At 36.3% G+C, this 24,981-nt stretch overlaps 1 protein-coding gene across 1 annotated transcript in view; it reads left to right on the top strand.

Annotated features, from left to right (window-relative positions):
* LOC140159688 (transient receptor potential cation channel subfamily M member 3-like) overlaps positions 1–20,632 on the top strand; it is a 76,522-nt gene extending 55,890 nt beyond the window's left edge. Inside the window, exons 17-24 of the mRNA XM_072183183.1 lie at positions 8,255–8,431; positions 9,006–9,134; positions 10,673–10,921; positions 13,608–13,782; positions 15,330–15,450; positions 16,637–16,833; positions 17,848–17,980; positions 18,889–20,632. Coding sequence (XP_072039284.1) covers positions 8,255–8,431; positions 9,006–9,134; positions 10,673–10,921; positions 13,608–13,782; positions 15,330–15,450; positions 16,637–16,833; positions 17,848–17,980; positions 18,889–20,305 — 2,598 coding nt within the window. The 3' untranslated portion in view covers positions 20,306–20,632. The remainder of the gene's footprint in view (positions 1–8,254; positions 8,432–9,005; positions 9,135–10,672; positions 10,922–13,607; positions 13,783–15,329; positions 15,451–16,636; positions 16,834–17,847; positions 17,981–18,888) is intronic.
* The last annotated feature ends 4,349 nt before the right edge of the window (positions 20,633–24,981 follow it).

The following is a 24,981-nucleotide window of genomic DNA, read 5'->3' as shown; positions in this document are numbered from 1 at the left end:
ATAATTTTGGGGTCATCCAAGGTCAAATTACTAAAAACTGTCGTGGGCATGAAACGTGGTGGGTACAGTCAACATTTAGGGCCAAATTTTGGAAGGTCAGTTTGAGATCACAAGGGGTCATCTGAGGTCAAATTAGTAAAAACTGTCCTATGGGCATAAAACTTGGTGGGTAAAGTCACCATCAGCCAGGTAATCGCGACAGCCGAGAACCGCCAAATACAGGTAACCGCCTAGTAATATTTATTTATTTATTTATTGGAACATACACTTTTATATCAGTGGCACACGCCTAACCAGCGGTGCATTCAAAAACAATATACATATAAAAACGAATTTTAAACACAATTGAATATACATGAAAAATGATAAGATATATAATAACAAAAGTTAAAGAAATTGCCTGTCTCAACCCAAGTTGACTTGAAATGGTTGTAAGCATGAAAATAAAACAAAATATAAAATATTCAATTATACAGTTTAGCTAGCAACGCAGAATTCATCACATATAAATAAATACATTAAATATCAGTAGCGTTCAAACTCAATTCGGATCTTGCCTTCCATGCTCTTTTTACGAAGGATTTGCAGAATTTATCAAATGTGTGATAGAAATCTTCTGCCTTACTTATATTATCAAACAATTTTACACTTCCAAGGGTCATATTATACTTTACGCCTAAGTTACCAGAGATCAATAATTCCCAACTATCGATACCATTTAAATTAATTAGCTCTTTCTCAAGTTTACTGTATTCATCAGCCCTGATTGTGTTAAGTGAGTGACATGTGAAAAGGAAGTGTTTCACATCCTCGCGATCAATATTACATAATTTACAAATACCATCATTGTCTGGTGTCCATTTACAAATTTGACTGTCTAACGGGAGAGTGTTAGAGCGAATTTTGAATTTCAACGAGGCGCCATGAAAGTCAGTTGCATCTAAAAGATATGTCTCCATATATGGAGCGTCTTTAATTGCTAAGTAATCAACGAGTGAAGATTTAGTTTGAGCGTCCTCTTTCCATTTGTTATTAAAGATGTTATAAATACTACCTTTAATCGAATTCACCCAATGTGGATTACGAGGAGGTTTTCCGACCTTTACGCAGGCGATGACGCTCATCTTAAGATATTTTGGACACTATTTAGGAATTTGTAACGCAGCTTGTTAGGCTCGGTGTTTAAGCTCATCATCGTGTTCAAAAGCAATTTTGGCCAGCGGTGGGATTCCAAATCAATAACACGAGCAAAATATTTTACTCTGAAAGAATTCTGAATCGTGGAAATAGGGACCCATCCCAAATCGCCATAGAGCGCTGCATGTGGTGTATTGCGGGGGGCTTTGAGAATGTGACGCGCCATCTGAAGCTGAAGATTTTCAAGCTTATCAATATCGGATTGACTACTGGGAATCCACACTGCACTAGCATAATTAATTGATGGGAGCACTATTGTTCTCCATAATATATCACCATAATAAACACGATTAAAATTGTCGAAATTATCTATTACAGACTTGATATATGCAATAATTCTATTACCTTTTTTTGTTACCTCTTGAACGTGACCATGATCTGAGAGATTACGAGATATGGTAACACCTAGATACTTATAAGAGTCTACTTCTGATATGAATTTATTGCCTAATTTCCACAACTTATTTGCATCAGTACGTTGGCCTATTATTAATACATTAGATTTGTCATAATTAAAGCTTAGTTTCCATTCATCAGCAAATGCTGCTGCTAAACTTAACATTCTGTTCAACTCGTGTTCACTGTCGGCTAATAACACTACATCGTCGGCCCAAAAAAGGCTACCGACACATACGTTATAAATCCTTACACCAATTTCATGCTTTTTAAGCAATTTAGTAAATTCATGTATGAAAATACAGAATAATACAGGTGACAATACACAGCCTTGTTTAACACCTTCAGAGACTTCAAAAAAATCAGTTTTAATATTACCAAATTTAACTTGAGCTTGAACATTGTCATAAAGCGCATCAATTAATCTCCACATTCGTCCCCTTAACCCCGAGTTCCAGGCTGCCAAAAGAAGACCCTCCCTCCACACCGTATCAAATGCTTTACGGAAATCTAAGAATGCCATGAATGTTTTCTTCCCCTCCGCCGAACGACATGGGGCAATGCTTTTAAGTGCGAATATGTGATCATCGCATCTATGGTCAGGGCGGAATCCTCCTTGAACTTCCGAAAGCGTATTTGAATTCTCTAAAATTTTGAAATGCTCATCGCAATAATCCTATTGAAAACTTTTGAAACGCACGAAGTGAGTGAAATACCCCTATAATTATTCAAATCTTTACGATCACCCTTCTTGAAAATAGGAACGATGATCCCGCGATTCCATTCTTTAGGAGTTTTTTCAAGATCGATAAACTTCTTAAACATTACTAATATACTTCTATGCATATAATCTGCACCATTTTTAAGAAGTTCATTTGTAATTCCATCTAAACCTGGAGATTTGTTATTCTTTGCAATGCTCAGTGCCTCTAAAACAATATTCATATTAATATCAACATCATGCAAGCAAGTATCATCATTTACATTAACATTTGAATTACATCTAATGGAATTAACCATTGTATTTACCATATTTACTCTATTTGTACACTCGTTGTTTCCATCTTCATTAATATTCATGTACATCTTGCCTAAAGTGCGCCAATATTGGAGAATAGTTTGATTCATTTTTAATTTATCATAAATTATTTCACCTGATTGAGGCGCTTTTATACAGTGAACAACAGACTTATTTTTACTGTTATCATTACTCTTAAGCATCTTCCAAAAGTCTTTACAAGCAGGTCCGCCTTTCTTTGCAATATCGACAGACCTATTGACACGCATTTGAGTGATTTTACTCTTTACAAGATTTTTAACATGGAGACGTTTGTCTTGATAGGATTTCCATAAATTATTACCTTCTTCCCTATTGTTACATTGATCATGTTGATCACTTTTTACCCACTTCCTGTGCTCCTTGCTGCGTTTCTACGATCTTTTATAGCGAATCAATGTCATTATCAAACCATGAATTGCATTTCCTTTAATCTCTTTAGTCCCTAATCCCTCAGACGCAGCCGCCAAAACTTTGGTTTTCCATGAATCCCATATGACATCAGGATCGTCTAAGGAATCAATATCCCATTCACAGAAATTCAACCGCAAATTGTTTTGATAAGCTGTATATTCTGTGTCTTTTTGGATATTCCAAATAATCTTGTTGTCATTGTTAGACCTTTTATTATTACCCTTTTTAATATTCAATGTCAGCAAAAGAACATTATGATCACTACCTAAACCATAATTACGGTCTTCATCAACAATCATTTTACAAACTCTTTCCTCGAAGTAATCAGAACATAGCATATAGTCAATAGTACTCTTAAGATTACCTCTAAACCAAGTTATTTTACCATGGCATTTCTTGGAGCAATTTAAAATTTCTAGATTCGAGTCATCACGAAAATTAAGAAGTCTTTTACCATTACTATTTAATACTGGGTCACCAAAAGGAATTTCCGGACCAATTCTGGCATTCAAGTCGCCCATAATTAATATACATGGATCGTCTTCTTGATCTTCAATTCGCATTACCTCTGAAAGTAGTTGACCATATAATTCATCGGTCGTGTCAGCGTCAACACCCTCAACAGGAAAATAAGCTACAGCTATGTACATTGGTTTATCTTTATCGAAACATACTTTTACCCATAATCTTTCATACACATCAGAGGATGAATTAAAAACATCATCATCAATAATACATACTGAATCAGAAATTAAAAGGCCTATACCTCCTCCACCTTTATTATGCCTGTTCTTACCCACCCATCTGAAGCCCTGGACATTTACAACATCAGATTCCCTAATGAAAGATTCCGCAATGCCAAAAACATCAATTTGTTCATCTTTAACTAATTTTTCGACCTCGTGAATTTTTGGATGAAGTCTATTAACGTTATTAAAACCAATTTTAACAATGTTATTATTAACTTTAGTACTACATGTACCTTTCTTACCCCCCCCCCTTCGATGACGACGTTTTTTCACTTGTTTTACCTCCTTATTACTTCCAAACATATTATCAATACATACATGTATACATAAATCATCATTTTTGTCATTTTCACATTCAAGTTCATCAGTTAATAAAGAGAAAGAGTTCTTGCATTCTACGGTGCTTGCTATATCCTAGTCCCAGTGCGAATAACAATGGCCCATATTGGTGTCAATCATGTTTCTATAGGACTTGTTGGAATGAACTTCCTTATAGTAAAGAGCCTTTTATTGATCTCAAATGTGCTCTTGGCAAAGGGCTAAAAATGGCTCACCTTAATGTTCAGAGTTTAAAAAACAAAGTTGAGTATATTGACATTCTTCTTCATGATAACAATATTGATTTGTTGTCACTCAATGAAACTTGGCTTACAAGTGGTATTGATAATTCTGAAATTGAAATTGATGGTTATAATTTGTGTAGAATAGACAGGAAAAATGAAAACCATGTGGGAAATGTAATTTACATTAAGGATAAGTTAACCTTTGTTGAAAAAAGCAATCTTCTTATCAATGATGTTGAAGCACTTTGGGTTGAAATATGTCTTCCTCACAGCAAACCCATCTTAGTTGGTACTGTTTATCGTGTTCCAGATGCTAAAGCTGAATACACTGATAAGATTGATGCTATGTTTCAAAATTGTGTTTCTATGTATGATAATGTAATTGTCTTAGGTGATTTTAATCTTGATGTATCTAAGCCTGGTACTGAATCTAGTAAAGTTACTAAATTAGCAAATCACTCCCAATTTACTCAACTAATTAAGGATTACACTCGTATTACAGAGAAGAGTAAAACAACTATTGATCTTGCTTTTGTAACAAGACCAGAAACAATTATTGCATCTGGTGTTCATAGTCTGGGACTTAGTGACCACAATCTTATTTATGTTGTTCGAAAGATGAAACAAATTAAGTCTACTCCTAAGGTTACTAAAACCAGATCATATGTGACTCCTCGCCACAACTGAGCCGGATGTCGCCAGTGCCACTATTGAGATATGCTCCATCGAACTTAACAATAAACAATAGGAAACAAAGGATTTATTGACTGTTTTATTTATTTTTCACTACTTAAATGTCAAGTACTATAGACATGATATACATCATTTTAAAGCTAATTTAAAGCAGAATATTTTGGTTGAATATCTCAAAAATGATGATTGGCGACTTCCGGGCTCAGTTGTGACGAGGAGTCACATATAGGAATTTTAATGAGCAAGAGTTTGTGAATACAATCAGTAAGACTAATTGGAACTGTGTACAAAGTATTAATGATGTAAATATAGCCTTAGACACATGGAAATCAATGTTTAATGATGCCTGTAATATCCATGCACCTATCAGAGAGAAGCATATAAAAGGTTCTCAACCTGAATGGATCACCAGTGAATTTCTATCTGTTTGCAAAGATCGCGATTTCTATTATGGTAAGGCTCATAAGACAAATGATTCGCATGATTGGCAAATGGCAAAATGTATCGCAATAAAGCAAATAACTTATGTTACACTCTTAAAAAGAAATTTTATACTGATTCTATCACAAGTAATGTAGGTAACTCTAAAAAGCTCTGGTCTTCAATTAAGAAATTATTGCCTTCAAAATCTTCTTCAACAATCACAACTGTGAAGAGTGATACTGATAGCGGGTTGACATCTTTTAAAGAAACTGCCAATGTATTCAATGATTATTTTACCTCAATAGGGGCTACACTTGCTAAAGATTTTGATGATGTAAATATTAATAGCAACAGTTTTAATACATGTACTAGTACTTTTAAGTTTAGTTATATTACCCCAGAGTTCGTATATAAACATATTTGCGATATTCCAAACAATAAGTCACCTGGTATGGATGATTTTAGTGTCAAGTTGTTGAAGCTAGCTGCACCATACATTTGTCATTCTATAGCATATATTTGTAATCTTTCTTTAAATACATCTGTTTATCCAACAGACTGGAAGTTGGCTAAAGTCACCCCAATTTTTAAGGCAGGTGATAAATTGGATGTTGGAAATTACAGGCCTATTTCTGTCCTGCCTCTCATTTCCAAAATTATTGAAAGAGCTGTTCATAATCAATTATATTCTTATTTAACTTCTATGGGTATTCTGTCAGAGAACCAATCTGGTTTCCGTAGCAATCACTCAACAGCAACTACCCTGAATGATGTTCAAGATTTCATTTAAAAAAACATGGATAATGGACAAGCCACCGGTGCAATATTTCTTGATCTCAAAAAGGCTTTTGATTGTGTTAACCATTCTCTTTTAATTGAAAAACTTAGCAACTATGGTATAAAAGGTACAACACTTGAGTGGTTTGAATCTTATCTTGGTAATAGAGCTCAAGCTGTTAACATTAATGCCACATTATCTGATTTTAAAAACATTAATATTGGCATTCCTCAAGGCTCTATTTTAGGCCCGCTTCTTTTTATAATATTTGTTAATAGTCTTTCTAATAGTGTTGATTGTAAATGTTCTATGTATGCCGATGACACCACATTACTATGTACTGCTAATGACTCTTCTACTCTTCAATCAAAGCTTCAATGTAATTTATCCAAAATTGTTGACTGGTTCAAGAATAATAATCTTACATTAAACATTCAGAAAACTAAATTCATGGTGTTCGGCACTAGCAGGGTGTTAAAAAACTTTACAGATGTTAGTTTATATTACAATAATGATACTATTGAGCGTGTTGATGTATTTAAGTACCTTGGTGTTACATTTGATCCTACCATGGCTTGGTCTGATCATATTAATGCAATGTCTTCCTGTATTTCTAAGCGATGTGGTGTATAATTAAGCGTGTCAAACCTTATATTCCAAAAGATACCCTCATCATGCTTGACAATGCAATTATGCCTAATTTTGATTATTGTAATACTGTTTGGTCTAACTGTTCTGTTGAGCTCTCCAACTCCCTCCAAATTCTTCACAATAGGCTTGGTCGTATTATTCTTTCCGCTGATATCAGAACACCAATTGATGACATGATGAGTACTCTTCATTGGAATAAATTAAATGATAGGTGGTTCAACTATATGGCAACACTTACCTTCAAATGCTTGACAGGAATGGCTCCTGGTTACCTTTCCTCTCAGTTCACTTTTATGCATGATATGCACTCTAAAGGAACCAGGACTCAAACCACTTTTGCTCTTTTTGAACCACCATATAATATTAATGCAGGTAAAAGAACATTTCATTCACGAGCTACTAAATTGTGGAATAGCCTTCCAAATGATAGTAGATGTAATTTTAAGTCAATGAGTATTACTCAATTTAAGCAGTTGTTTTTGATAAAACCAGTGTAATATGTCTTTTAATCTGAATTTTCATGTTTTCTCAATTGTTTTCAATTTCATGTGCCATTTATAATGTATTTTCTGATTTATTACTGTATATAAATATTATGCTTCTTGTTCACAATGTAAATGCAGGGCCTCCTTGGAAATCAGTGTTTGAAATTGAAGGAGCTACCCTGGGTAAAGAAAGTTTAAATAAATAAATAAATAAAAATAATATAACTGTCACAGTTGTGCCAAAGAGATTAGACCCAGAGAGTACCAACTCGGCACCATATTGGTTTTTCGTGCATGGGGACTTAAATAGTAAACTTGCCGCATTTATCAGCCAAATTCTGATATCTAATGATGATTTGAATCTTCAAGCATGAGCGTTTCAAAAGTTTTCATGGGTAACGCATAGTGTATGTTATCGGCACAACACATTCGCATAGCACTAGGCTTGTCCAGAGGTACATTAATCCTAGTTGTACACATCTACACTGAGTTTCAGGGAAGAATGGCACACCCTTGCTCAGATTGACGCGAGCGCCCTGTTAATGAGCGACATACGCGGAGCTTTGCGTGTACTTCGACCAACGTTTGGATGCGTAATCGGCCACTCAGATTATCAGTGTTTACGCTCTGCACGCCCTCAAAATGTAAACAAAAAATTGTAACTTGGTATCAGCAGTTACAACATACCTGTATGACAAACATTTATTATGAAGTACTGTATGTGGAAAATTTTTGTTGTGATCTCGAGCTGGTGGTGTGATGTGTATCCATTTTCTAGGCAGTAGCTTGATCAGTTGTCAACTAATGAATAACAATATGCTAACCAATTGTATTGATTTGTTTGATAGGGTCCACCATCAGTGTCTGATGGCATGTTGAAGCATGACGGTGTGGTAATCAGTCTAGATGGTTTACAGTCTCCTTCATCTACTCAACAGACTACTACACAAAGAAAACAACTCAGGATTGGAAAGAAGCTTTATGAATTCTACACGGCGCCTATTACAAAGTTTTGGATGCACTCTGTGAGTAGCCATGCGTATGTGTTTGTCGGCAAACATGGACGTTTATATGGAACTTTACATTCCAGCCGTGGACGTTGCTACAACCGCTGGCCATCCCTGTTTAGCTAAGATGTGCAATTGACTGCAAAGAGCCTAAAAATGCATTTGAGAGTGCGTCCCCTATTGTTGATATAAAAATCAGTCTCCGGTTGATTGGTTAAAATCCCCCCAAAAGTGTATAATTTTTGCAAAATGGGGTCAACGTACCCGTTTAGGCGCAGAAATCAGACCCTGTTTGCAGGTCCTGTACAGGGTCACTGTATGTGTGTGAAAGAGTCATTGTACATACAATGTATTAAGTTCTGTCTGTACTTCCAGATGAGTAAATACAAACAGAATAAGCAAAAAAATATTATTTGCTATTAAAACATAGGGTCATTAATGCTGATGCATTTTGTTGTTTTTCTTCCACTGTATAATTAATTACATTGTAATGGTTCGTATGGAAGCTATGCCATCCATAGAAGAATGAAAATGCAAATATTATGCAAATGACTATAATTTTTTATAATATTTTGTGCTTCTTTCATAACAGATGGCATTTGTTGTATTTCTAGCACTGTATAACTATGTTGTACTGGTTCGTATGGATCCTATGCCGAACATAGAAGAATGGATTGTCATTGCATATATAGTAACTCTAGGTGTAGAACATATACGTCAGGTAAGTAGTACATGCCACTCACCTGTCACCTCTGTGACCTCCGACCTTTGACCATTGTTGGATGGCATATTTGTACCGAGTGTTCCTGTCCCTCTCATTTCTTATCGAATTGTAGTCTGTTCAGTATTGGGTGTTAAATGTCCTACATTAAAATGCTTGGATCATACACAAATGGGGTAAATGTCATGTTGCCAACTTTTGGTAGAACATACTTTAATTGTTAAGAGATCATTTAGAGAAAGGTGGGCCATGACTTTGGATAGGCTGCATGCCATGCTGGAATAAATGCCCCTTCCCCCTCTAATTTTTTCCATGGAAAAGTGACAGATATGCTTATTTTCCATGCCATATCATGTGAGTAAGCTTAAAACTGGTATTGGATGTAAACTTCAGCTTACATCCAGTTCATTGTAAAATTATTCAAAATTTTCATTTAACCCTAACTCGAGGTGCACTTTGGCGAATGGAAGGGAAAGAAGGAATGAATAAAGAGAGAAATGAACAAAGAAGTTGTTTGTTTGGGGTGTGATTCAAATCCAAGATCCCTCGCTTGACACACATATGTGCTATTCCAGATGTATTCCCCCCCCCCCCCCATGGAAGACATTTAAAAAAAATACAATTCCAGCTGGAATTGAGATGTGTCTAGAATTCCAGCAGTCATTTTTAACACAGATTCCGGCTGGAGGGTATGGAAGACATTGAGATTAGGTGAAATTCCTTACTGCTAAAATTAACAAAAAAACAAGAGTGGGGATTGTGAAAGGCCATGATGTGCCTATGGAAGACATTCATATTTCTTAATATTTCGGCTTGAAAATGGTCAAAAATGCTCCAATTCCGGCAGGATCTTCACTTATGGTCGCCATCTGGATTAACCTATGAATGACATTTACAATTTACTTGAATTCTGGCTGGAACCTGAAAAAATGTTCTAATTCCAGCTGGAACCCTATGGAAGACATTTACATTTACTTGAATTTCGGCTGGCCATATTACCACAATTCCGGCAGGGTCTTCCATGGGGTTTTCCTGACATGTGAATTCCGGCTGTCAATTTAGCCCCAAATTCCAGAAGTGTCTTCCATAGGGGTGGGGTGCAGAATACATCTGGAATAGCCCATTAGGTCGCCCACCAGTAGCTATTTGCTGGCCAGGTCAACAAAGCTGTGGGTATATATGACTCTAGGTGATTGTGTCATCACATCACATCAGATTCATCCATCCAACGGCAAAATGCAATTTTGCAGTGTCCTATATTTGTATTACTTCCAATAATCACCGGGAATGCTGTGATGGTTAAGTTTATTATATAGCAAACTTATTAAAAATTTATGTTTTTGACATTTAACAGCCCTCAAAGTTAACTTTATAAATCTAATGATATGTACTTAAAGTGTATGTAGCTGTGAGGAAAAGCCATCCATCATTTGAAAATTTTGACCTTTCGTATTGAAAATAAATATTTTCCCCCAAAAGACCTAGTCTTTGACAGATTCCTTAAAAAAAAAATTTTTCCTGTCTATTTTCATCCACAGTTACTAGTCTCTGAGCCGCCATTTCTAGGCCAGAGAATACGAGTCTTCTATGCAGGTTATTGGAACCTTCACGATATACTAAGTATCACCTTTTTCATGGTGGGATTGGTTCTACGTTTTATTCCGTCGACACACTCTGCTGGACGAGTGATCTACTGTGTAGATATAGTAATGTGGTACCTCAAATTATTAGACTTGCTCAGTGTCAACATCTACCTTGGACCATTTGTAAATATGATCGGCAAAATGGTAAGTGTGCATTGTTGTTGGGGTTTTTTAGTACCATCAGGATGTAAATCTTCCGGAAATTTGGCCAAAAAAAAAATAGAAATAGGGGTAGGTTAAACAGCCTTTTAAAAAGGGTGATGTTTCAAATTATTAGGGAACCAGCTTATTTGATGCGGCATGATCTCCTGAACAATTTGACACCTTTTTCATCAAAATCGGCCGAAAAATGAGAAGGTGCCGACCAAAACAAGTATTTGGACGGGGGGGTCTGTTGGAGGTCTGAAAATCAATATTTTCATCAATAATCATTATTGTTTGCCTAATTCTGTTAAAGTTGGTGTTGGTTTGCAGGTAATAGATGTCTAGAATTCTATTTTTGAAAGTTGCATAAAAATTGGGTTGTCGTTTTCTTAAAATGGCGATTTACGTCCAAATAAGGATGTGAGGGCGCTTTGCATAAAACATGCACACGTTCTTTTCACATGAAAATTTAATGATGTCAGTATGAAGATAATCACATGTGGCACATCCTTAAGAAATTTGGGCATTATATTTCTTTTCATTTGACCGTGGCACCATTTTTTGTATTCTCAGGAAGCCTTCCATTGAAACGTACACATATTAAAGTGCATTGACCCCTGTACAGTTGAATGGCAGCGTTCTATGAAATATTCAAATGGCTGCCAAAATCAAACCGTACAATGTAAATCGCTCAAATTTCTTGAGCAGGTACTACCTATGATTATCTTCATACATACACCATTGACATTTCTGTTTCAAAGATCGTTTGCAAGTTAAATGCGAAGCGCCCTCATATCCTTATTTGGACATAAAATGGCCATATTAAGAAAACGACAACTCCAATTTTTATGCAACTTTCAAAAATGGAATTCTAAACATCAATTACATACAAATCAATACCAACTTTAACAGAATCAGGCATATAATAATGATTGTTGATGAAAATATTGATTTTCAGACCCCCAACAGACCCCCCTGTCCGAATATTTGTTTTGGCCGGCACCTTCTCAGTTTTTGGCCGATTTGGATGAAAAAGGTGTCAAAATGCTCAGGAGATCATACTGCATCAAATAAGCTGGTTCCCTAAGAAATTTGAAGCATCATCATTCTTTAACCCACCACTAATAGAAATGAAAAAATAATCGAGCATTTCCGGAATTTTTGGATGAAGATAATTTGTCATAAAAAGAGCGACATTTTTTTTTACGAGGGGGTGACACCCTGCCTATTACCCGCCAAACCCCCCTAATGTTCAATACAGCACGCAAGCCCTCAACCCCCTGTCCAAGGACCAGATAGATTTTCAGGAAATAAATATGTTGCCCATTTACATTCCTTTACCAATATGATGTTACCTGTGTAATATTTGGGATCATTGAGCATAAATTATATGGTAAAAGTGTATCTCTTCTATTTACTCCACTAACATTTTGCTTCCTTTTGCTATGGTTGAAGTTAATTTTTCTATTTGACTCATTTGGAAAAGGTGTTGTAACATTAAAGAAATATATATTGAAATTGTCTAGCACTTATTTTGGCAGAAGAAAATATCTGCCTCTTAGGCCCTTCGCACTTGATTATTAGTTTCCTGTTAAAGATTTTGAAAAAGGACGAGGTGACTTTTAATTATTAATTATAATTATCTTTTATTTTCTTTATTTAGTTTGAACTATTACAAGCAACTATTGACTCGTTTTGACTAGAGCAGGCATTTAATTATTTCACAACAATATTTGATTTTATAAATAAGTGAAGGTGGAAGTTATTTTAAAGGAGAAAATTAGAAATAAAAATAAAATAATTAATTATTTTGAGTTGAGAGTTTCAATTTTGGACGCGGGCGGTAAACAGGAAACTAATAATCAAGTGCAAAAGGCCTTAATTGCAAGTTACATCCTTTTATCATGCGAGAAAAGTTGACCAAAGATATAGCAAAAGGAAGTAATATATTAAACATAAAATACACATTGAAAATCATTTTATAATGCGCTGCATGCTAGCCATAGGCTTCAAGCTAAAAAGTTTTGAGATGTTTTCTCAAAATATCAAGAGCTATCTCAAGAATCACTGAACCAATACTGGGCTTGTTTGTACTCATTTTAATGTATTTTTCATGCCAATTCCAAATTTGGTCATGAAAATTTACAATTCTGAATTTTGTAAAGTTATGAAACTTATCGTCTGCAGTTGACACCGTCATGGTGAGGGTTAATCTCAACACCCAAAATGCAAGAACAACTTGATATTTGATTCCTTACATTATGTAAGGAAACTATAATATCCTCTAATAAATGGCATTTGTGCTGTTGTTCCGTCATGCATTTAGTATAGGGCTGCTGTCATACACTGGCCATTCTTTTTTACACTGAGTGTTATCCTTTTTCCTTGAATGGAACTTGTGATATTTTTTTTTCGGTGTGAAAGCTCTGCAATTTGGTTTCCATTTAAAATATCAAAATTGAAATCTGTTTTGCTGGCAAAATGACTGTATATCTCTTCAAATTGGGCCAAATAAAAATGATCATCACAAATGTTTGATCTGTTGTATTTCAAGTCATGGGGGTATTTTCCACCTCACCCGGTTGGTACACCCTTTGTTGCATGATGATACTAATTCCTGTATCTATCTCCATATTTCTCGTATATACGGTGGCGGATTCTCTTCTGTATTGTCTTTTTCCTGTAGATGCGTGACATGTGCTACTTCATTGTGCTATTAGTGATTGTTATGATGAGTTTTGGTGTCGTGCGTCAATCAATACTCCATCCAGACCAAGATCCATCATGGGTACTTCTCAGGGATATATTTCTCGAACCATACTTTATGATATACGGAGAAGTGTACGCTCACCAAATATTAAGTAAGTTCAAGTCAGGCCTATTCATTGTACATAACTGTTGTTATTATTGTTATCTTTGTACTTCTAGTTGCGAGATATGTGCTACTTCATTGTGCTATTAGTAATAGTTATAATGAGTTTTGGTGTTGTGCGTCAATCGATTCTTCATCCGGATGCGGAACCTTCGTGGGTGACCCTCAGGGAGATATTCCATAAGCCGTACTTTATGATCTATGGCGAAGTTTATGCCCCGGAAATATTAAGTAAGTGTAAGGCTTTCATCTGGTATGCATTTCTGCACTTAGTGTAGCTGATAATGTGTTGTAAGTATTCAACTAATCATCTTGGATTAATCTTTGTTTATTATGATAAAATACTAATATTGACATTGCATATTTCTCTCACAGTTTTTCTGTGGAATTTGCACCAATACTAATTGATATTCTCACCAATACTTACTAATTAATATTGTGTTTTAATCAAGCTTACTTACAGCACTAAATGTATGTTACACTTTTTTCCACTGTCAATAAACAAGTCAATAAACAAACAGCAAAAGAATTAAGGTATCAGTTGTTTTCACTCCTGTTTATTCTTAACAAAGACATATGTCATTATTAGAACCAGCAGCCAATAGCTGTTTCTTTTAGCTCGGATTTAAAACTTCATTTGATGAAATCCGTCAAGAAATAAAGACAGTGATCCAAAATCCCAATTAAGACGCAAATTCAATAGTTGCAGTGTGCTCCATTGGATGCCCTATTGGTTTGTACACAAAGCATTTTCAAACAAACAACTTTTCATTGATTAAAGATAGTTTTTTATTTCTTCCGTGGTCTGGGCTGTGCGTATCCCATACACGAGCGCAAACACACAGGCGACAAACAATCACGCCGATTGGCTGATCAACGGTCTTGACAATAAGACGGTTGACCCATTGGTCATTTGCGCATAGAAGGGGGAGACCTTGCCACTTCTATGCGATTGCTAATCACCAGCGCATACCTCGACCACAGAAGTAATAAAAAATTAACTTTAGAACATTAAAGCACAACTTTTGATTTTGATTTTTTTTTAAAGTGTATTTCACATTAGATTTTGAACATCAGAGGAGCTTTGGACACACTTTCAAGGGTCTTGACATCTTTATGTTGATTCGTTTGATTCTAATTTTATGTTTCCAACTAATACAAATCAGAGAAGTTATCTTACCCTTCCCAGAATCCTTTGCAACATGACTCATCACCTCATTGCATCAAATGACACTCCCATTATTTTGTACAGCTTACTTTGGTTTTCATTTTAAGAATATACTGGGTAAACATGGATTGATAGTCGAGAAATAAACATATTTTACAAGATCTGGATGTGCTCTGTTCATTGTCACTTTCGACTCATGTTGCACTGGGTAGCAAATCGGTACAGAAAATTAAAATGGGAGAAATGCATTATGGGAAGTGTAAGATATCTTCTCTGAATACAAATCATGGACCTGGGAGTTCAATGATTTGCATGTTTATTGATTGATGTATTCAATTAACATGGTTGTTGGTGTGTTTTTTGGCTAGCTCCCTGTAATGACCCAGAGAAGCCATGCCCACCAGGTCACTGGGTGGTACCAGCAGCGATGGCAGTCTATCTGGTTGTCTCCATTATCCTTATGGTCAGCTTACTCATTGCGGTATTCAAGTAAGTAGTACCATGAAACATTCCTTTGTAAAATGATTCTGAGAGAAAACAAGAAGTAAAAATATCTTATGTATTATGCACATAGAGTAGGTGTTCAGTTTGAACAAAAATATATGTCAAAATAATGTAGTACGTATCTTTAGCTTGGTGAAATGGGTCCTAAATTTTGATGTTTGCAGGCATGAGAATTGTCCTCTTTTAAAAAAAAGGAATTGCTTTTTCCCCCCCATCAATTTTTGTATTTTTATTTCTTTTTAGCCCATTTTGAACATTTTTGCCATATGTTATACACTTTTTCTTTTGTTCCCATTGAAATGTATTCTTATGCCTGGAATAGCTAGGTTAAAGCCATATTATAACATTTTCAAACAAAATAGATTAGCATTTCTTTGCCATAAAATGTTAGATTTTACTGTCAGATATATCCCTTTATTTTTGAGCCGAACAACTACGGCAAAGCAAAGAAAATTGAATTTACTACCAGCGCACATAAAATCGCTACCCATACGCATTACACGCCGGTCATGGTGTGGTACGACCTTTGTTGTGTATATCACCGTCCTGCACGCCGTGTACGTACTGTGTGTTATGAACATTGTGTATGCGTTCGACAAATAATTCCATCGTAATAATAAAGCGCTGAATCCGGCGTTTTATTCAAAATCTCGGATTTTGACAAAACTACAGCACCTAGAGTCTCGATTTTTGCAGGGTATATTGGTTTAATTAAGTACAATTTAATCGTGTAAAAAAGGAATTTTAAAAATTCAGTGAGGGCGTCTTCCTCAGCAAATGTTATAATATGGCTTTAAGGATTATGGCAAGGATATGTGATATAGCTTTCTTCTTTCAAAAGTTTTGGATTTATTCAGATCATGGGCGCAGTTTTGAAGGCTGCAACTCACAATCATGATGTAGCTTGTGGCTGTGGGTTCGAATCCTTTCAGCGTCAGCATGTTGTGCACTTGGGCATGGTACTTTACCTTGCTTGCTTCACACCACCTAAGTGCAATAGGGAGCTGTTAGGGTATAAATTAAGTGCTGAATGGAGCTTTGTGTTCTTGTCGAAGCTAAATGATCAAAATGGCAGTGGAATGAATTGTTGAAGTGTGCTGGTACCATCAGTTGAAGTGCATATTAAACCAACAACATTTATTGTAAAAGGTATGTCCTTTGTTTTTTTCAGCAACACATTTGCTTTGGTGAACCCAATAGCAAGACAACTCTGGAAGTTTCAACGCTATGACGTGACGATGAACTATGAGCAGAAACCACTACTTGTACCTCCCTTAGTTCTCTTCCATCACATCATCTATCTATTTAAGTTTCTAGTATGTCGCTGTAAGAGGTTCCGTAGACAAAGTAGACTGGATCGTGGTCTCAGTAAGTATGTTTATTGACTTTGGTTTGATGGAATGTCAAATTCAACTACTTTCATGTTGACTTGAGAGAGAACTCTGAATTCATGTAGTGCACCAATTTCTAGTTGCCTCTATGAACTAATTACACCTGTATAGTAGGCTGTTTCAGAAATTGTCCACCCTCCCTCGAAAATGATGATAATGTAAAATTTACAGCAAGCAAACATATAGACCACTTGACATCATTGTTCTATCAATCAATCAATCAATCTTTTATTTTTCATCAATCTAATATTTTTCATCAATCTCATAAAGCATACAATGCTTGTTTATCAACAAAGGCGAGGGACTGGTCTATCGATATGCTTGAACGAACCGCTACACTGTTCAATGGCTTTCTTGTACTATATGAAATGTAGTGGCCGATTTAAAATACATGTGCCCTGAGCAAACTACGATTCGTACGCACACTGCAGGGCAAAGAACAATGGAAATTGCCATAATTCGCTCGCATAATGACATCACATGTTAAGTGGTCTATAGGATTCCCACACATGATTTTGCAAAACTTTATTGTGTTTCTCGAGGTACCCATAACATTTAGTTGGGATTTTGAACCCAAAAGCCATGGGAATTCCCAAATGTTCATCATAACATGTTGTCATCTTTGGGTTTTGTACATTTTATATTTTTTTGAAGATGAAATAAATAGCAGATTATTTTGATAGTAGAGAGTGAAGACTACCGTTGTACCCTATTTCACCTCGATGTGGCAGTGATGTCAGTGTGCATTTCATTGAGCGCAGCTTAAAATAGCTATCATTCACTCAAAGCGCTGCATAGATAGAGCAAAACAGCCGCCTCATGACATTACTGTCACATGTGAAAAATGGTACAGTTGTCACAACTACAACTATACTTCACATGTCGTAAGTGTCATTGCAACCTTTCTATATATTAAATCAAATGCATATTCATTCCATAGTTTCTTGAACAATAAAACTAACAATTGACTTGTATTCTGTTTCCGTTTCAGAATTATTTTTGCAACCTACTGAAGTTGAACAGCTGCATGATTTTGAAGAAGGGTGTCTGGAACTCTACTTCAGAAAGAAAAATATGAAGTTCGAATCCTCAACGGAGGAACGAATACGGGTTATGTATGACAGGTGAGCACAGTACAGATCCCATTTATGGCAGAAAGTTATTATCTAAAGTACCATAGGAAATCAAGTCTGTCTTCCTATGGTTCAGTGCAAAAAAATGAGCTAGAATACATGGATTTAGGGTTTCTCTACCTGAAGTCAATTTGTGCCAAAATTCCTTTCCACAATGCAATATGTGTATTGCATAACAAAGAATATTGATTAACATCCAAACTGTATCTATTGTTATACAAAACGCTAATTGCATTGTGGGAAGGAATTTTGGCACAAATTGACTTCCGGTAGAGAAACCGTAAATCTGTGCATGCACATGGATCTCGCAAGTCTTTGCTTTATAGCAAAGGAATCCGGGGAGCGGGAAAGGCAACACCCCAATAACTTTGAATACCCTTCAGGCCCCCACCCCCTCCTAATACTATCAGATAAAACTAGAAAGATGAAAAGAAAGTAGTAGAATATACACCTGGAATCCCTGGGACATATCCTGAGGATGCAGGAAGATGAACCATGCAGAAGATATGCTCTCTACCCCCATTACATGGTAAAAGAAGACCTTGAAGGCAATGAACATCCTACTTGTCTTATGTGCAAAATATTGTTGGGGACTTGACAACTATTTACTGCTAGATGCCATTACCACTTTGGCTTCAAATCGTAGTACACAGAGAAACTTTGTAGTCACCTGCTTTGCATCCGAATGAAATGATGAATGAAAGACACCTGGAATTACGGACAAATTTGTGTGTTTAACTAAACGTACAAACCGGGGGATACTCCCAAGCAGGATGAGGTGGTGATTACCACAGTGATGAGGGTTTAATGGATGAGGCTTAAATAATCTTCATGAACATGTAAGGTTTCAAGCAAGAACTTTATAACAATAATGCTTTCTTTTTTTTATTTATTCGTAGGGTTGAAGAAAATTGCTACCGAATACAAGAGGTTGTAGAAAAGGAAAATTTGACCAAAATGACTCTGAGATCAATGGACATGAGATTGTTACGTTTAGAGGAGCTTTGTCTCAGGACCAACAGAGCGGTTTTAGGCTTACAATATTTACTTAGTGAAAACCTTACAAGTACAGCAGAGAGTAAAGATGGATCTATGATGGCAAGAAGCCCTCTGTCAAGGCGATTACCAGAAGATGTATTTGAAGAACACCAAAGAACGGAAGCAGAAGCTAGGAAGGCTGGTGAAGAAGCACATCCAAAGACGAGTGATAGACCGCATCCAAAAGTGAGCAGAGCATTTTCCGAATCCACTGCCGAGGAAATTAAGCGATTAGCAAGACCTTTAGATTTGGACGTGAAGAGTCATGCGGATGCAGACTCGTCCTTGTACAAACAGGTTATGGAAGAAGAACCTGAACTTAGTAACAGTCAAAGCAAAGAGCCTGTTTTCAGGTTTAAGGAATTACAGGCTACTCCGGATTCCAAGAATGGCGATATGGTCGATGGAAACCTTAGTAAGCATTCATCAGCAGGAGCTAATTTAGATAGGAAAACTCTGAATTTAGATAAAGACACACTGATGCAGCAAGAAGCGGGTATTCAAACGAGTCCTGCAAGAAGCCGTCCAAGAAGTCCAAAGAGTCCGAGAAAGCACAAAGTGAGTACTTTTGAGAAATATGCTTCCATGGTTGGCATGACGCCAATTCCGTTGAAAGACGAACACAAGCCTATCAAACGGCAAGTTGGTTTGCCCACTAGCACGTCCATGTATCAGTTTGCAAATGGTACCAAGTTTCCGTCCCCATCAGAAGTAAGTGATAAGAGTCAGATAGGCCGACTACTTGGACTTGGAATGCCATCTCGAGACTCGGAAAGCAATTTATCGACGTATAGTGCTTCCAGTTTTTACAGTAACCCTATGCCTAAGACTATGCCCTATGCGAGTGCCCCTGCGTACACAAGCATCATGGATCATATCGATACCTCGTTAGTAGATAAAAACTGGGTACATGAGTTGAACACAAGCGGTAGTGCCGGGTATCTACCGAGCATGGAGCACGCTAATATGAATCTTGATTTAGGATTAGACGCCATCCCTCTCAGTCCCAATACGTCACTTCATGTGGATTTAAATCAGTTTACAAGCAAGATGTCACCTTTGAGCGAGATGTCGGATGGATACGGTAGGCTACAGCAGGCTGAGCAGACAGAATTCGAGATGATGGGGAGTATGATTGATGGCACTATAGAAGACGGACCGCCAGATATCAGTCCTGACCACAGTAGCAGTGGCGGGATCGAGTTCACCGTCAGAAAACGAGCTGATTCGTCTGCCGTAGCCAACCACAGGAGGAAGTCCAAAGAGACGGAGTTTTAATGAGTGGTGATGCGTTCAAAGGATGTGGTGATTCTTTTGCAAAGTGAAATTATTAATTTGTTGCACATCTTATCTGCACAAGCTGACAGATTGGGCTATTCTATTTTAAACCCACACACCCCCTGTGGAAGATTTTACAGGCATCTCAATTACAGTTGCACCTTGTGTCCAGCTGGATATTGTTGGTACTTTCATGTTAAATTTCATTCAAAAATGGCTGAAATGTTTAAAATGCAGTTAAGTTTAGCACAATTTGGCCTCAAAATTAGAACATTTTGTTTGGAATTCCAAAATCTTGAACACCATTACTACTTTTTAGGGATGAAACTGGCTTATTTTAACTGTTATATTTGATTGGAATTCCACAATTATTACGTGGGGGTGTGGATTTCAAATAGATCACCAATTGGTATTTTGATCATTCAGTTACCAGCATTATAGCAAGGGATGAAATCAAAACTCAACCAGCGGTTGACTGCTGGTTCCACCCGGTTTCCATTGTTTAGAACAATAGAAACCAGACGGAACCGGCGGTCAACCTCCGGTCGAGTTTTGCTTTCATCCCTAAAGCAAAACATAATTAATTTGGGACACAATCTAATCTGATAAGAAAGCCCTATCTGCAATAGCTGCCATATAAACATTTGACAATTTCTGCATTCTGTATTGTACTCATTTTAAAATATGATACCTGGCAGCTATTACAGATATGGCCTCTTGTACTAACCCCTTATTATCATTATAAACTGAACCAAATACTAGCAAATGTTGACAATCCCACAAGTATAGACATCCCATCTGCAATTGCTGCCAGGTGTCATGTGTGTACAGTATCAAATGCAGAAATTGTCAAATGTCTATAGGGCAGCTATTGCAGATAGGCCTTCTTTGGCATGATTAAATCAGTCTGAACTATTCCCATTGAAATACATACACCCCCCTATGGAAGATATGACATTAAGCTGCCACAGGGTGTAGATTTCAAATGGAGTCACTCATTCAGGTAACCCCATTTGAAATTCACACTCTCTGTGTGGAAGATTAAGGTCATGTTTCATAGGGGATGTATGGATTTCAGCTGGACAATTTGTGTCAAATTTTATATTTTTTGTAATTCTGAACAAAGAATTGTTAATTGTTTTCATCATGAAATAATAAACATGTACAAATGCAGATTGAAAAAAACAACATGTTACATTATCTGGGAGTTAGGGAAATATTTAACTATTCAAAAAAATGAGATGTTTGATTCCAATTACTTGCACAAATTTTCATCTTTCCATACTTTGGAAGTTTCTATCTCAATTTGAATAAAAAGTGATGAATATTAAAGTTGTTTTTCAAATACATTGTTGAACAACAACTGGAATGTTCATGACTTTTTATTTTGCTTTTGCTGTGTCACGTTGGAAACAACAGTTTGAGCTTTGCCCCTCAACATCTTGCGGGTCACATAAATAAGATGTTATTTAATACAGTATTAATGGTACACAGCTGTGGTGTGAAGATGTCTGAAATAGGTATGGGGAAAATGCTTTCGGATGAAATATTTTAGTTAGAAATACTTAACCGATATTTCTAGTTTTGTGATATTACCTTAGCAAATAAACACCTTGCCAACACAGGGGCATAACCAGCAGCGTGGCTGAGGGAGGGACAGACAAAAAACATCTGTTTATATCAAACCGACTTCACTTTGAGTACAACTCCCAAAATTGTACCTTTTTCATGTAAATTTGGAAAAAGTTTCGAATTTTCTTTGTAACTTTTAATTTGGCACAATTTTAGTTCACTATACAAAGAAATATGTTGAAAATTTCAGATCTTAAGCCCCTATTTTGCCTTAAAAACTGTTCTCAGTTCTCAGAGTTCAGTACTACTTGCCACACACCCCTATTAAAATGAAAGTTTTGCGCTGCCAGGGGCCTGGTTGTTTCCTCCTCAGAATGAACAGCCAAGCTGGTTATGCCCCTGTGACATTTACATATTGTTATGAGTTTGGCAGAATGCCGTATAGCGATTCATCTCTTTGTTAAATTCATGTTACGCATTAATTCTCTTGAATTAGAGTGCTGGGGATCACACAGTATACTCTGGTTGTATCCTGGTTGTGATGGTTAATTGTAGGTGCACCTATGTTGAGCTGCATTCCTGAAAGTTGTATAATGGTTTATAAATTGTCTTGGGCCACTTTGATCAGCAGAAATGCGCAAAGGCCTGTGGGTTGGCATCGTGCGCTATAAATCCCCAAATTTATTTATTTGTTGGAACTCATTCTGTTGGTTAGCTATTACAGCCAGTTTGATCATATGTATGAACAGCTATTATGCAGAATTCATAATTTTCTGTGTGCAAATTGCAATGAAGATGTGTATTGGGCTATTTCAGTTGAATTCCATACACCCCATATGGAAGACATGACCTTAATCTCCCACACAGGGAGTGTGAATTTCAAATGGAGTTACCTGAATAGGCGACTCCATTTGAAATCTACACCACCTGTGTGGAAGATTAAGGTCATGTCTTCCATAAGAGGTGTATAATGGATTTCAACTGGACTAGCTCATTTTTAGCACAAAGTGTATATACCGTGATCTGACCTCATCATACTACAGTCCAAAGATATTATTAACCACAAATGTGACACAATCTGGTCCATGGAGGCCAAAGGCTGCAAATTTGAAATTGAGATAAAGGCAAATATATGGAGTAAAACGAAAACAATAAAATACTTACTATGTTAGACCTTTGGTGTTTTTAGTATATAAATATAGTAACTCAAGTTTCAAAAATGTCTCCTTTGGCCCCATGGAGCAGATTGTGTCACAAATGCAGATTGGTTTGTACAAAGCAGAATGAGTTGCATATGCCATTACATTGATCAACACCTGCAAGTTTGTTCAGTTTTGTTTAAATATAGATGTTGACATGTGTTTACATGGTATGCCCTTTGTTTAGACTAAGAGTGAGACAAAAACTGCCAGGAAAACTTCCTTTAGTATACATAGAGGAAGTTGATTTTTTTTGGCGTTAACTTTAGTTTCAAAGCAAATAATGCCAAAACTTTTATCAAACTTGCTTACAGGTGCAACAAGCTGCATAATATCACAAACTTAAAACAAAGCTTGTGCAAGTTAGGTTTCAAAAGATTTGATGTGGTCTGCAAGTATATTATTTTGCCCTGTATGAAACAGCAGAGGGGGCACCCTCAATGTAAACATGTGACATCATAAGTCAACTCATCTATAGTATGTGTGCCTAATCACAACAAAACCAAATATATTTACACTCTGGGTGCAATATTAGTTTTTAGTAACGCATGCATTTATTTCTTCTTACAATTCCACTAGAGAGTTGCAATTTTATAAAATAACTAGATTTTTAAAAGCTTTAAAGCACAAGACTAAGACTAAGATGTTCTTAACCCCATGAGAACTATCTGCTGATTGGCCAAAATTTTAGTCTAATTTTGAACCAATCAATCAAGGAGGGCATTAAAAAGATTGTCTGCAAATGCAAGTTTGATCATAAATAGTTTAAAGCCAAGTCATAATTGGCAATTGAAATGAGCATTTCAAGTTATCAACCAATCAGAAATGCTGTTAGATGACCAGTAGTGTCCAGGGGGTTAAGTAAGAATGTAGTTTTTCCGCTGCCAAATATTTCTACCTTGTTTTGACATTGATGTATTTTTTCCCATGTTTACAATGACCACCTATAGTATTTCTCACTCTTGCAATAAGCAGGAAAATTTATATGTTGGTGTTAAAAGTGATTATCAGTGATAGCCAAACAAGAACAACCCAAAATTCATCCAAAGGTCAGATTTTTACATTTTTTGAACAACCGTAGATGTGATACTGAAACAGAAAAATGGCAAACATAAAAGAAATGCAGACCAATTCTGGTATCAAAATGAAGATTAGAAATACATCCTTACTTTTATTACTTACATGATGTTTTTCTTATCCCATGAGTGAGGCTATCAAAACACAAACAGCTGACACCAGAGATAGCAATTTCATTTCGTTGTTGGGCAGGAAAAACTTCCTTTGTGTTATTGGCTCCTGAATTTGTTTTTTTTTTAAGACTCCTGAACATGTTCAAAGCAAAACCTTCTATGTAGCCTCTTGGCTGTTTTTTTTTGAGAGCCACAAGTACATAGATTGTTTTCCTGCCCAAACACGATTTACAATATAATGCAGGAATAATTCTGGTATACCTGGCACACAAGTATAACCTTAATCCTAACCTTAACCCTAACCCCAACCCTAACACTAACCATAAAAAATATGGTGTGCAGGGTAAACCAGAATTGTATTGAAAACACAGGGTGCGCAGTAAACCAGAATTGTACCATAATGCACAGTAGTTAGGCAGACTATTGGGCTATTCCATTTCAAATCCACACTACCCCTGTGGAAGATTTGGGAAAAAACTTCCACAGAGGGAATATGAATGTCAAATGGAATGAACACATTAGACAGCTCCATTTGAATTTCATACACCCTCTGACAAAGATTCAACCTGAATCTTCCCTGTTGGAGGGTAAATTTCAAATGGAACTGTCTAATGTGTTCATTCCATTTGACATTCATACTCCCCCTGTGTAAGATATTTCCAAAATCTTCCACAGGGGTAGTGTGGATTTTAAATAGAATAGCCCATTTGGTACA

The sequence above is a fragment of the Amphiura filiformis genome, chromosome 8 (genome assembly GCF_039555335.1).
Source record: "Amphiura filiformis chromosome 8, Afil_fr2py, whole genome shotgun sequence".
Lineage (NCBI taxonomy): Eukaryota > Metazoa > Echinodermata > Ophiuroidea > Amphilepidida > Amphiuridae > Amphiura > Amphiura filiformis.
This window is presented reverse-complemented; position numbering and strand designations above follow the sequence as displayed.